This window comes from Colossoma macropomum, unplaced genomic scaffold (genome assembly GCF_904425465.1).
Source record: "Colossoma macropomum unplaced genomic scaffold, Colossoma_macropomum, whole genome shotgun sequence".
In the NCBI taxonomy this organism is placed as follows: domain Eukaryota; kingdom Metazoa; phylum Chordata; class Actinopteri; order Characiformes; family Serrasalmidae; genus Colossoma; species Colossoma macropomum.
This window is the reverse complement of record NW_023494794.1, coordinates 7,262,003-7,275,496: the sequence shown is the minus strand read 5'-3', so window position 1 is coordinate 7,275,496 and position 13,494 is coordinate 7,262,003. Positions and strand designations below refer to the sequence as shown.

At 38.9% G+C, this 13,494-nt stretch overlaps 1 protein-coding gene across 1 annotated transcript in view; it reads left to right on the top strand.

Annotated features, from left to right (window-relative positions):
- The first annotated feature begins 501 nt into the window (after positions 1-501).
- Positions 502-13,494, top strand: part of aifm1 (apoptosis inducing factor mitochondrion associated 1) — a 32,642-nt gene continuing 19,649 nt past the window's right edge. Inside the window, 7 exon segments of the mRNA XM_036580005.1 lie at positions 502-736; positions 2,428-2,558; positions 5,470-5,593; positions 7,248-7,274; positions 12,449-12,789; positions 12,791-12,932; positions 13,075-13,134. Of these exon segments, the coding sequence (XP_036435898.1) occupies positions 646-736; positions 2,428-2,558; positions 5,470-5,593; positions 7,248-7,274; positions 12,449-12,789; positions 12,791-12,932; positions 13,075-13,134 (916 nt within the window). The 5' untranslated portion in view covers positions 502-645.

Sequence of the window (13,494 nt, the reverse complement as noted above, 5' to 3'; positions counted from 1 at the left end):
TTTTGACAAACAAGCTAGAGCCAGGGGAGAGAGATGAGAAATACACATACATAATAATCGATCAGAAAAAATAAATAAATAAAAAAAATTACATAATAAAACAAACTAAAACAGAGAAATATCGATAAATTAAAGGAGACAAAAAATACAGTACAAAATTATAAAAAAGACTATTTGCATAAAATGCCAAAATGAGAACACAGGTTCTATAGTGTTCTACACTTTTGATAAAGTGAAAAAAAGGGTTCTACTCTTTTGCACCATACATTTATATATAATGTACATTTATAATATAATACTTAATAAAAATGAGTGATAAGTCTTACATTTGACCTCTAATACGTGTGAAGTATGAAGTGCGCTACAAAGCCAATCCTCGGCTCAGGGAGGATTTCATCCACCAATGAGCTACGAGATCTACTGATAGAAAGCAGAACCAACCAATGAGCGAGTCGCGGTTAGAAGCAACAGCCAATGAACGCGGACAGGGGGCGGGGCCTGGAGCGGAAATCGGAAGGTCGTGCAGAAAGCGGAGTGACCCTACTAAGAAGAAGGAGGACTCAACAGGGCCGCGTGTTTCTGTCTGACCGAAACGGTGGCGGAGGAGTAGGTTCTGGTGCTGAACTGGTGTTGGTCTGAACCAGCATGTTTACGTGTAAAGCAGTGTGGAATAAGCTGGCTCCGCTGGCCCGGGCCTCCTCAACTCTGTGCCGGCAGGGCGGGAAGAGAGCAGCAGGCAAGTTCCCTCCAGCAGCTCCGCTACCTCACTCACTCACTCTCTGACTGACCTTCTGCTTCAGTTAATCACCAACCGGTCAGCTTGACCAGCTATTTTGACAGCTTCAGTGGTGTTAAGCTCATTTTCTGCGGTCCTGTTTTGCTGCAGGTTCGCCAGCTTCTCATTCGAATCCTCCGTTCCACCTTAAATGGTGCTGCAGGTAACGGTAGTTACATTACATTCAGGCGCCTGTATTGGCAGAAACCTCACGATTTGAATCACAGTACAGCATTTTATGATACTTATTTACAGCATTTGCGTGCGCAACAGTGAATGTGCCTCATGCAGAAGTTCAGCCTTTTATACATATAGAGGTAAAATAGATCCACAAGCGGCAATCACCGGGGCCCAAGCACCATTAGCCCAATAAGGCCTTCTCTTTTATAAACATCATAGTCATAATCATAACATAATCATTAGCATACATTTTTATAATTACTGAGTTTCAGACTCTTGCAAAGATTTTAGGATACAAACTTCTTATTGCTGATTCGCATGTCCTACTTTTGCAAAGACCGCTCGGGTGGGATTTGAACCCAGCACCTTCTGAACTTGAGCCTGAAAGAAGCGAGTGGCAGGTTTACAAATATTTAGAATCGTTTTGTTTACAAATATCCACTTTTGAAATAATTCTTGACTAATTCTGTGTTGACAAAAAAAACACAGACTAGTTTGTAGTTTGTAGGTTTCACATATTTTGCGAATTATCTAAATTTTATGAGAGGAGCTTAATAGCTCAGTGAGGCATTTATGTGGGGAAAATGGATATGTGTGTATATATAAGATATTTGCCTCTGTGTGTCAGTTCCAGAAATATGGGCCAAAATGTAAAACTTTGGTCCATAGCGCCACCATCCTGCCAATTGTGATTGTTTCACTTGCCTGAGTAGTGGGGAATATTCTACACCTACCCTCCAAACTTGGTGCTTGTGTGACTTACGATGCATCATTTCTGCAGAGAAAAAGAATGGTAAAAAAAATCCTAGTAATCCTAGTATCAGTCTCACTCGTTCATACGTGCCCTGTGTGAAAACCATGAGTTCATCTGAGATGTTGTATTGAACAGAGCTGTATTCAGTGTGTCGGGGGGGCTCTGGGTGAGAAAACCACAGCAAACCTTTTAACACTGTATTATATTTGGACTCCGTGAGCCCAAACAAGTTGGATTGCTGATATAGGATCAGACTGTATTTGTGTTGACCCAACACAGTAGTGTAACCTGATGCTTCTGAGCGCAGTGTCTGAAAAGCTGCCGTCGGGTCATCTGTAGAGGGTCTAGTTTTGTCACCAGGTTACACCTGCTATTGTATTTAGCTCTTGTTCCAGAAATTCTCAACCAGTTGCAACTGTACAGAATCTTAATTTGTCTAAAGGGACATTTTACAAATGAATGGCTTTAATATGTCTTTTATGTCTTAAATTTTGAATTTGCTATTTACTATTGCCTTTTTTTAAACTATGCTTTAGTTTGATCAGTAGTTCACCTACGCTGGAACTGATAATGACAATGATAATTTATCACTTTAACTTTGACAGAACTATTCTTTTTACATTGAGGATGGTCAATTTCCCCATTACACTAAAATGAGTTTTAGTTTGTAAATTCCGTTAAATTGATTAATTAAATGGTTGATTGATTGATTTTGCAGTGCTCAGACATGAGAGGAGGCCACCACTTGTCCAGCAAGCCCATATGTCCTCAGGGCCAACAGGAGGAGGCGGAGAAAACACGATTTACTTAGTTCTGGTTGGAGCTGCATGTTTAGGAGGCGGAGTCTATGTGAGTACAGACTTTACACTGTTCACTTTAGGATGGGCAGCTGGGAAAAGTGCTGTGAAAAACATACTGTGATGTAATTTATCTTGATATTCATAACATATCATCATATCACCCACCCCTAGTGTGGCGTTTGGTCACGGTACTAGTTCGGGTAGGCGATTTGGCAAAAATGTGACATCACGATACTTGAAGACATTTTCACAACACACGATATACATCACAGTATTTAGTTTTTGTCAGCTTTAGTAATGCAAGTGGTTCTTTGAGTGTTCCTGGTTCTATATAGAACCATTTTTTAATTAAAGAACCCTTGAAGAGTCTTTTTTTAAGTGTGTAGGGATGCACTGATACCACTTTTTCCAATATGATACCGATCCTCAAGTATCAGCTCATACTGAGTACCGATACCAATACTAAATCTAACAACTTGATAGGTGACTATAAATCCTGATATTTATCTTGTTTGGTCTGGACCTTTGGACTTCAGTTTGATCAGAACTGAAATTGCAGGTACTCGGACCACAGGACCAAAATTTGGTCCGACCAGAAGAGATTGTCTCAGTCCAGATCAAACTGATCCATGGTTCGGTTTGTTTGCAGTGTGAAAACACTTTTTTTTGATTGGACTTTTGGACCAAATACAGAAAGTTGAGGCAGGATATCGTCACCCATCAAACAACGGAAGAAGAACCAGGAGAGAAGTAAAAACGAGCCACGGTAGCACACGAGCAAAATATTTAACTGTGATTTGGTCCAACGAAAAAGTCAACTTGAAAAAACACACAAAAATGCTGAAACTTATATCTTATTTTCTGAGAGGATGAGAAAGAAAAGACATTCATTTTTACCCTTAAACTGCACTGTGTAAGTTATTAAAATGAGGAGCATTACTGAATGAGGAGAGTGAAAACAGGCTACGATATACAGAAGATATATTGTGAGCATGTGCTGCTGCGCATCGACCTGTAAAGCCTGAAATAATCATTTAATAGTCAGGTCCCAAGTTTTTCATACCACTTCCTATGTCTTTACGTGTTACTGTCATACACAGGCTCAAAAGGTCCAGCTTGATTTTTATGTCTCAAATGCAACTTCAAAATAATTTGAATGGCAGTTTTGCTGATTAAGGAGCAAAGTGTATTGTTCATATTGCAGATTTGGTTAATAAAAAGTTCTGTATATATGCCAGTGTGTTTCATCTGTTTATTTAGCCCACAAAATGTGGGATTTGGGTTTAAAAAAAGGCTAATAAAAATCGTTTTGGCCAGTTTGGCTGTAAAGAAATTGGAATGGACCATAAAAATGAACGCGCATCCCTGATTTGCACTGTGTTCACTGGGTCTTCAAGTGCCAGTATTTGGCCAATACAGAAACAATATCGATATTGGTGCATTAAGAACAGTAACAATAAATATCTTCACATTGCTCACCCTAAAACCAGCCCTCAGCACTGATACACATTTACTGAGATTTGACTGAAACCGTTTCACTGCCGTTTTTAATTATTAGGCAGTAAATCTTTGCCTCAGTGAGGTTAAACAGTAATGAGGCCATGTTTGGACTTTAATCTCAGAAAAGGAAGAAAATGCTCTTTTGTTTTGTTCCAGTAGTGACCATGTATTAGATGGACTGGCGCATTATTGAGGTCAAAATCAGCTCATGGATGAATTTGTGCAAGGCAAAAGTAGCATTACTGACTCTTTAGACAGTTTGCTGTGAGAGATGGAACAGTTGGCTTGTCTGCTGTGGCCTGAACAGTCTAGAAAAACTCTCATCTCCTGCTAAACTCTGCTGATTGTAGCTTTGCATTGAGAGTAATGAGACTTATAGGCTGTGGGCTGTACTGTATTTAGCCCGTCCTATTTCTGTAGCTCCAGTAGTGGTTTTCTAAATGAATGGCTGTAATTTCAGTAAATGATCACTTATATTCTTTGTTTTTTTATATCGGGACAAAAGCAAATACAGAAAGTAAAGGTTTATAAACAACTGCATCATAAAAAATAGACTCATTTAGGGCAGTCATAGAGCGTGTAAACACCAGTGTGTAGTAACTGTATAAACTGTATAGTAACAGGTAGCTAAATGGATATCAGTGCATTATTCTATTATCTCAAAAACAAAACTCATTTGTTTTTACCAGTTTTTTGTTTTTTCCCCTCATTCCTGTGAATTCCCACCAATTTTTCAGACGTTCTGCATAAATAGACTCTAAACAAGTCATTCAGAGTGGTTTCATATGAAATGGTTCATTGTTGGTGATGGGAACCAGGCGTCATATCGCAAATATAGCCGTTTTATTTACTACCCAAACCACCAGTGAATCTACCTGAACCTATTGTGTAAAGTTGACGGTGATAACATGGTAAGACTGAAAAAAAAAAAGTTTTCTTTGGGGACTTTTTAGCCACACAACATCCTGCGTGTACCCATCCACTGTAAATGGATTTTAAAAAAATATGTGGTGAACCAGAACCTTCTCAAAACTGTTGTTAAACAATGTTTGACATCAGGCTGCGTGTTCATAACCATTTCATGTAATAACTTTTCAGTGAGGGAGATTTTAGAGGCGTTAAACTCTTCAGACATCTGCTTTGTATCACCATTACTGTGAGTAAATCTGAGTCTCTCTCTAACTGCGCATTTCACATCAGACCACTCTGAATGACTTACATCTTACATTTTAATGGCCTTTTTAAATGTAGCTTTGCTGTTTTGCTGGTATATTTTTACAGTTCCAGCTTATTTTTTGTCCCATACTTCAGAAAAATGAAATATTGTGTTGCATATTGTATATTATGAAAATTATCAAGTATCATGGTGCTATATTTTTTGCCATATTGCCCACCCTTAGTGGATATCTTGATTTAAGTGTTGAGTATCACCAGGTCTGTGTGCTTTGTTTGTGTTGAAGGTGTATCGCACCATATCAGGAGATAAGGCGAGGTACGAGGAGCGAATCACGCAGATCGCCAGCAGACCCAGCAAAACAGAGGCACAGCCAGATGCTCCTGCAAAAACACAGCCAGAGACAGCAGGTGAGGCACTGAGAAAACTCCTGCTGTAGAGCTTCTCCAGTGTGTCAGACTCCCCTCCAGCAGGATCAAAACTGTGGCCACTTATATGTTCTTAATATTTCAGTCCTGCAGGTATAAACAAAGTCATTCAGAGAGGTTTGATGACAAATGGTTTGTTGTAGAGAAACATAGACTCAGATTTCTTTACAGTGGTGATGATAGGAACCAGGGGTCACCATGACTACAACACAGATATAGACATTTTATCTACTATCTAAAACCACCAGTGAACCTACACGTCTTTTGGGTTTTTTATGTAATGACGGTGGTAAAATACTGATAAATCTGGAAAAATAAGTTTTCTAGTTTGCCTCACAACACCCTGCATGTACCTCCCCATCATTAATGAAAATGCTAGAAATGCATTAAAATACATTTCTAGCCGAAACCTTATCACTAAACTATCATACAACATTGTGTCGACATTATCTAACCACTTCATGTCCTAACTTTCTGTGAAGAAGCTTTCAGAGACATTAAACTCTTCAGACGTCTGGTTCCTATCACCACCACTGTGAACAATTCTGATTCAGCAAATTTCTCTAGAACAGAGCATTTCACACCAAATCCCTTTGAATGACTTTGTTTACATTCCAACCATGTAATTACATAGAATTTTTGAAAACTCTGCAGAGTTCCACTTTAAGAATGTGACACTATTGCCAATTAGTTTGACCAAAATAATTGACTTTCTTTGGTATATGTGAACTCGATGATGCATCAAAAAACCCGCAGAAGCTCCTCTGGAACTGATTGGTCAGGATGATCACAGCACACTGTATGGGTTAGAGGGCTCATTTGCATATTCTGGCCCATTAATTATAATATTATTATTATTATTATTATTGTTATTATTAGAATTATTAACAAATATTATATTAGCTTCATATAGTGGACATTTAGACTGAATTGAGGTCACATACACTTTTCTTTTGTAGTAGTTAACTCATTAATATGTTCTCTGAGCACAAATATGTTTAAGTTGATCAAATTATGGCTAAAAATGTACTTTTATCACATAGATTATCATTAATGTAGTCATTTGGTCACTAACAATAGATCCACCAGCCAAAATTGATTTGAATAAAAGTGAGAAGAGTCCATGTATTTAAAAATTCCAAATTGAGACCGAGAGATGTTTACTCAGAGTATAACTACACAAAAGTTCATCACTTTAGGCCAATCAGAAAATGTTTATACGAAGTTTAGTAGCTGGACGTGAAAGGGTTAAGGTTATTATTTGTGGAGCTGGCCTTTTGCACAGGAAGGGCGGCTTCTGCACAGAAAATGGTATTATGGAGCTAAATTTATGAGCTAATGCACCAAATGGTTCAGGTGGAACTAATTCGAACACAGAGGTTTTTGTTCATTTCAAATTACTGCAGCATTAAACCTAAAGTTAGCCTGCAAGCCTGTGAATCTAGCTTTGAAATAAAATTGCACTGCACTGTTTGTCCAGTTTATCAAAGTCAGATAGGTGCAGTGATAAACTTGCCCTAGTTTTAACTTGCAGCCACAGCTTTGTGTGGATGTGCAGGGAGAATGTGTAGTTAATAATGTGTAATCCTTTCATTTGCATGATGTGATTCTGTACCATTTTTATCTGTTCATACAGCAGAAGCAGCGCCGGAATCCACAAAAGGTGAGGAGTTATTTTTATCCAGCACTACACGTTCTTTCCCTCTGTTAGTCGTGCTTAAACCCACACGAGTCCAGGCACAACCCACAGAGTGCTCGTCCAGCTCCGTTTGGCTTTAAAGAGCAGCATAGCTTTGAGGTGTTCTAACAGAGCAGTGCTGGACTGTGAATCAGAAAAAATAAGATTCGTTCAAGTCAGTGATTTTATTATCCATCTTTATGGAGACTTTTACAGACTAGTTTCACTCCCCAGTCTGTACAGTCATCATACAGAAACTAAGCTGCAACGATGTTATGAAAACGAACTCATTTACATAAACTCACCTATTCAGCCTACAGCAGTTTAGCTCTGCCCATTCAGCCTGTTTCAGTCTGCACTACTTTCTGAACATGGCACAGTACATGACAGCTAATCAGAACAGACCTCATTTACATATCAATCTTAAAGGCTCAGCAATAAAAACTGTTTAATTGTACACCCTTAAAAATTATGGTTCTTCAAGGCCTCCTTAGTAAAGAAAATGGTTCTATGTAGAACCATGAACACTCAAAGAACGCTTTGCATGATTACAGGGTAAAGTGTTCTTCAGACTGATCGTGAATGTGTTGAATATGGTTCTATATAGAACCTTTTTTTAAGAAGTTAAGCTTGTAATAATGGAAGAACCCTTTTGGTACAATATCAAGCTTGTAATAATACCCTAAAAATCTTTTTGGTGCTATATAGAACCCTTTTTTAAACGGTTCTATGAAGAACCCTATACAACACATTCTCCATCAATCTCTTTCACAATCCAGAGAACCTTTTAATTGTGCAAGGTGTTCATGGTTCCATACAGAACCACTTTCTTTACCTAAGAACCCTTGTAGAACCATCATTTTTAAGTGTGTAAGGGATAAAGAGGCGTTGATAAATGGTCACGTATAAATGAAATATGACTGTGTTTGGTACATAAAAATACCAAGAACATTATAAGTGGAGCTCAGGAGGGGAAAAATGAAATGCTAGAGAAATGCAGTATAAGGCCCATTTAAGAACTTGTACAAAAATGATGAAGAGAGAGAAAAAGTAATTCATTGGGCAATATTGATGACAAATATATAATTTTTCCCTTAGCGCAGCTCAATGATGACAGCCCATTCCACCAAAAAAGTAATTAAAAAGACTCAAAGCTATGATTAATAAGTAATCAAATATCATTATGAAACATCGGTCAAATCTGAACGTCTGTCAGATGACAGTAAATGTTTTTTAAACAATAATCTACCAATAATGTGATGATTCCCATATCGGTATGCATCTCTCTTTTAATAGCTCCTTCAAAGTTTTGAGGGGAGAAAAGGTACAATGTTAGGCTTGTTAACCTTTGTACTGTTGCAGAATTGCTAAAAATTGGTGCAGAATATAAAATAGTTCATTACATTCTCTTAAACGTAAAGCCTGAATGGTGTAAACAAGACAAAAAAGTAAGAAAAACATTGAATGTACTGAATAATCATTAAAGAGTTTTTTCATCGTGAGTGGACAAGCTCTTCTTATATGCCTTTTATTAGGATCCTTTCCTCTGTTTATTGGCCAGTGTTTATTAAATGAAGTTTTTGTCCAGTGAACCACGACGGCTGTTACCTTTGTTCTTCTGTCCAATACTTATTGTCAGGCCTCAATCACGAATTGCTGAAACAGAACTGCTTCCAGCCCAGAGCTACTTCATAGACTAATAACAGAGCACAAGGTGTATATATAAGTATTGCTATGTGGGAGCACAGCTGCCATTATTTTAAATCCTCGTGTTGCAGTTTAATTAACTGGGCTGCCAGTTACAGTAATTCATGATTGGGCCTTTTATAAATGCTGTAATCTAAATCTTTAACACCTTTTATAGTGATAGAACTCTTCTAGTCTTTCTGCACTCGGCTATGTTTACATAGTTTGGACAGTTTAACGTCTTTTTAGCATTCTTTGTTCAAAGCAGGGTCTTACGTGATGCAATATGTCTTCATTCTAACTATGCTTGTCCTGCGTCTGTGTATGAATGCTAATCTTTGCTTAGCTTGCTTAGCTAACTTGGCATCATGTATTTTTCTTTTAAGCATGTTAGCAAATGCTTTATGTAGCACAATGTAGCGGATTTTCCAATACAAAAGCTGGGAGAGGCCACACTGTGTTTCAGATATGAGAAACATTCTTTCTAGTGAATCAAACAAGCACAGAAGTGTAGCTGTAAATTCAGCCTAGAATGTATGTGGTAAACAGTTTGCTCTCATGGAACTGGTTACAATACATGTGTATGAACGAAGGTACAACAGTGTAGAAGGCAGTAGTGCTGCCAAGATTTTGGTATATCAATTTTTTGCCATAGCAAGTTGTAAATATATAAGTGCCTGTACTGTACAAGTCCTTTTTCACCAAATTGACCGAGTTTAAGTGACGTTCCTTGGAAAGTAATACATTCCTCATCTTGAAGCACAAGCTAGCAGTCCAAACCTTTTTACATCACTTTCTTTTATCTTATCAGCCCAAAGCAAGTCATAGCTCGTACGTATTCCGAAGACCATTGAAGTTATGAAATATCAAACATTTTCTTTCACTTCTGGTATGTACGACCAGCCTCCACTTGTTCTGCAGTGGGATCATTCCTGGTCCAGATGTCAGCGCAGAACCGATAACACTATCTTATACACTCTCAGAAATCAAGGTACTAAACTTGTCACTGGGGCAGTCCCCCTCTTGTCACTGGGGTGGGGCCCTCAAGGGTCTATCTCAGTACCTTTAGTCAGGGAACATAACTGAACCATAATCCACTGAAATTATATTTTCTAAGTTGTACTGACTCCACACACCCCGTCTCGTCTCCAGGCTTTTTATTTTATTGTTCTGTTTTAAAACATTCGGTTATAAAAAGGTGCAAATACAAACTTTTCACCTGGAAAAACTTATTTAAGGTTCACAATCAGACCTTAAAACCACTGTTGTACCTTAGAGGGAATATTTACATTATTTGTACCCTAATGAACGAAAAATGTACCTGCACAGAATCTTTATTTCTAACAGTGTAGGACCTAGGCATCATAATCGATGATGTAAATGCCTCAAAGGTAATAATTATATATATGGATTGACAGGTTGTGCAAACATTTGTCCTGTTAGACCAAAGAGTAATCAAATAGTTGTGCAAAAATACAAAAAAAAATACAAAAAAAATCAAACAAAAACTGTTACCTGTGGTTTGGGCTGTTGTTTATCTTACGTCTTGTCATTTTAACTATGAGTGTGATCTTTCATCATGAAGAACTTACTGATCAGGGTGCAGGAGATGCGGAGAGTGCCATTCCGCCTGTGGTAGAGGAACCAGCGCCCCCTAATGAGACTGTAGAGCTTGCAGCAGAAGTACCATCAGGTTATATAGATGCACAATCCACAATGGCCCTGACTCAAACGCTTGGTATTTCCTAGCGAGCTCAGTATTACATATGCTGCTGTTTAGGAAATGAGTGAGTGATTTGAGACTTGGCCTTTGTCCCACCCCACTAAACTCTGCCCACCAAACATTCCTCATTAATGAACCACTGTTGGGTTGTTTTAGAATTTAAGACTGGTAGAAGCTTTTCTGTATCCAATCTCCCAGTGCTTTCAAACGTGCACGCTTCAGAGGGCACTGCATGTCGCATGTGGCGATCACTTTTCCGTCTGCATGCTGAATTCCGCATCTTGCTATTCATCGTCTATACGCCTTCATCTTTTGTGCAGTGTCTTCTGTCTGCTGTTCATTTTTAACCTTTGTTGTAAAAATGTAAACATTTGTTGTTGTGACGTTTTTTGGCCTTCCACATCTCCATCGATGCACCTCACCCAACCATTGAGTTTGTATTCTTATTTAATTAAAAGTTTATTTTCTTTCTTTGTGTTTTGACAAATGTTCAAATGTAAAAGTATGTTTTGGAAAGTGGTAAGGCTCACAGATTTGTCCATATCCATCGTAAAGGTTGGTCTGAGGTGACGTTCCCCGAAGATTCCTTGTTGTCCTTAGACTAGCCTTGGTTCTCCTCTCCTCTTGACATGGATTCTCTCCTTCCGTCCTTTCCGTCACACATTGTCTTTCACACAGTCAAACTTTTCTTGATGAAAGTTTGTGTTGTGAATAACACCACACAGAAATGTCTTTCCTTTCTCTCGTCTCTCACTAACCACAGAATGTTCTCTGGAAATGTATTTTTGTCTTCATGTAGTTTTGGACTTGTCTGGTCTGCTACGATTTGGTTGTTCGTATTTTTTTAAAGCTTGTCAGCTGGTTTTAAACCTTTTAGGCCATAGGATTGGTCTGGGCCTTGTGTATTGTCCTCTACGTGGACACTCAAGTGAAGATTTCAAATACTGGAACAAGAATTGTTTGGAGGTTGTTCACAATCCTGTTGTTGGATGTCTTGATAAGTGCTAACAGATGATTCTACCCTTGGAACCCACACACCTAGGAACTATTGAAGAACCTGTTACATCTGCCCTTGCTGAGAGTGGTAAGAGAAAAATATACCATAGAAGATTCATTGGTTTCTACATCATTGTGATAGATGCCCTGGACTGTAAAAGTGATTTGTTGTAGTCCAACAGTCAATAAAGGAAAAAGAAATGAGCTCCAAGACAGTAGATAGTTACTGATTATGAAGACATTTGTTGGTATGAAGATACCAGTTCCTGTCATGCTAAGTCACTTCATGAAATTGAAGAAATTGTTGTCTCGTCATCTGAAGAACTGCTCATTCGAGAGAGTTTCAAGAATTCATGAAGAACAAGATGCCATCAGCCACTCACCAATATCTGTCATTCTTCAATAAAAAATACACAAAATCTTCCACCAATTCCAAATTGTAGACTATTCCAGTTGTACATCATATGGATGAACCTCTTCTGAGACTGTAGGATGTTGCTTGTCCAGCTCACCGTTTTAAGATTTGTAACAAAACATAATTTCTTTTACACACATTATATATATATCTATCTCACGGAATTTGTATCCCTAGTCAAGCTGCTACCTGCAGCAGTCCCGATATCTGTCCCTGAAGTATCTAGTATACCAGCACTGTTAGATAAGTGCTAGTAAACCTACAGAGAAGTGGTATTTTGATGCTGCTCCCCAGTAAATCACTCAGTCTTTCTTGTGTATGCTCCATGTGTGGAATTAGAACCCATTTCCGAAGCTGTCTTGGAACCTCCAGAAGCCGAACCTGTCCAAGAGGCTCCTGATCTAGATCCCGTCCCTGAAACTATCACAGAAGCTTCTGCTCCAGAACCTGTCCCAGAACCCCCTGTTTCTGAGCCATGCATAACAGAACCTGTTGTGGAAGACGTAACGGCCGCACCTGAAACAGCTCTGGAAGGAGCTGCACCTGAAGTGGTCCCGGAAGCACACATACCTGAAGCAGCTCCTGGAGCAATGGTGCCTGAAGTGGTCCTGGAATCGCCCGAGCCCGAAGTGGTCCCAGAAGCGCCTGAGCCCGAAATGGTTTTGGAAGCGCCTGAGCCCTGAAGTGGCCCCGGAAGCGCCTGAGCCCGAAGTGGCCCCGAAAGCGCCTGAGCCCGAAGTGGTCCCAGAAACCCCTGTAACGGAACCTCTTGTTGCAGAAGCTCCTGTAACTGAAGCACTTGTAGCTGAAGCAGTATCTGCTGGTAAGCCTGATCCATCTGCATGGAGACCCGACAATGTGTATATATATTTTAGATCAAATGAAGGACCTCGTTTTGTTCATTTTTTTACTTGCATTGTGGTTAATCATTTCCCTGTGCTTTTGCGTTGGGGGGAAATCAACAGAACCTCCTCCTGCAGCCGTGGTAGAAAGCGTGCCTGAGACTCCACCTGTAACCGACAGTGGTAAGAGTCCGGTTTCAACTGGTTGGGAACTGACATGATGTTTACACATACCGATAAGGATACCGCTAATGCTTTACCACACACTTCTTTTACCACACAGTTTCTTTTAACTTTCTTTCTCTGGTTTAATGAATTTTTAGCTTCACATTTTATTGGGTGTTCAAAGTGGAATTGCAACATACAGTGGTGCTTGAAAATTTGTGAACCCTTTAGAATTTTCTGTATTCCTGTATAAATTTGACCTAAAACTTCATCAGATTTTTACAACAAATTAAACCAACCAAATTAGTCAAATGAGACAAAAAATATTAGACTCGACCATTTATTTATTGAGGAAAATGATCCATTATTACAGATCTG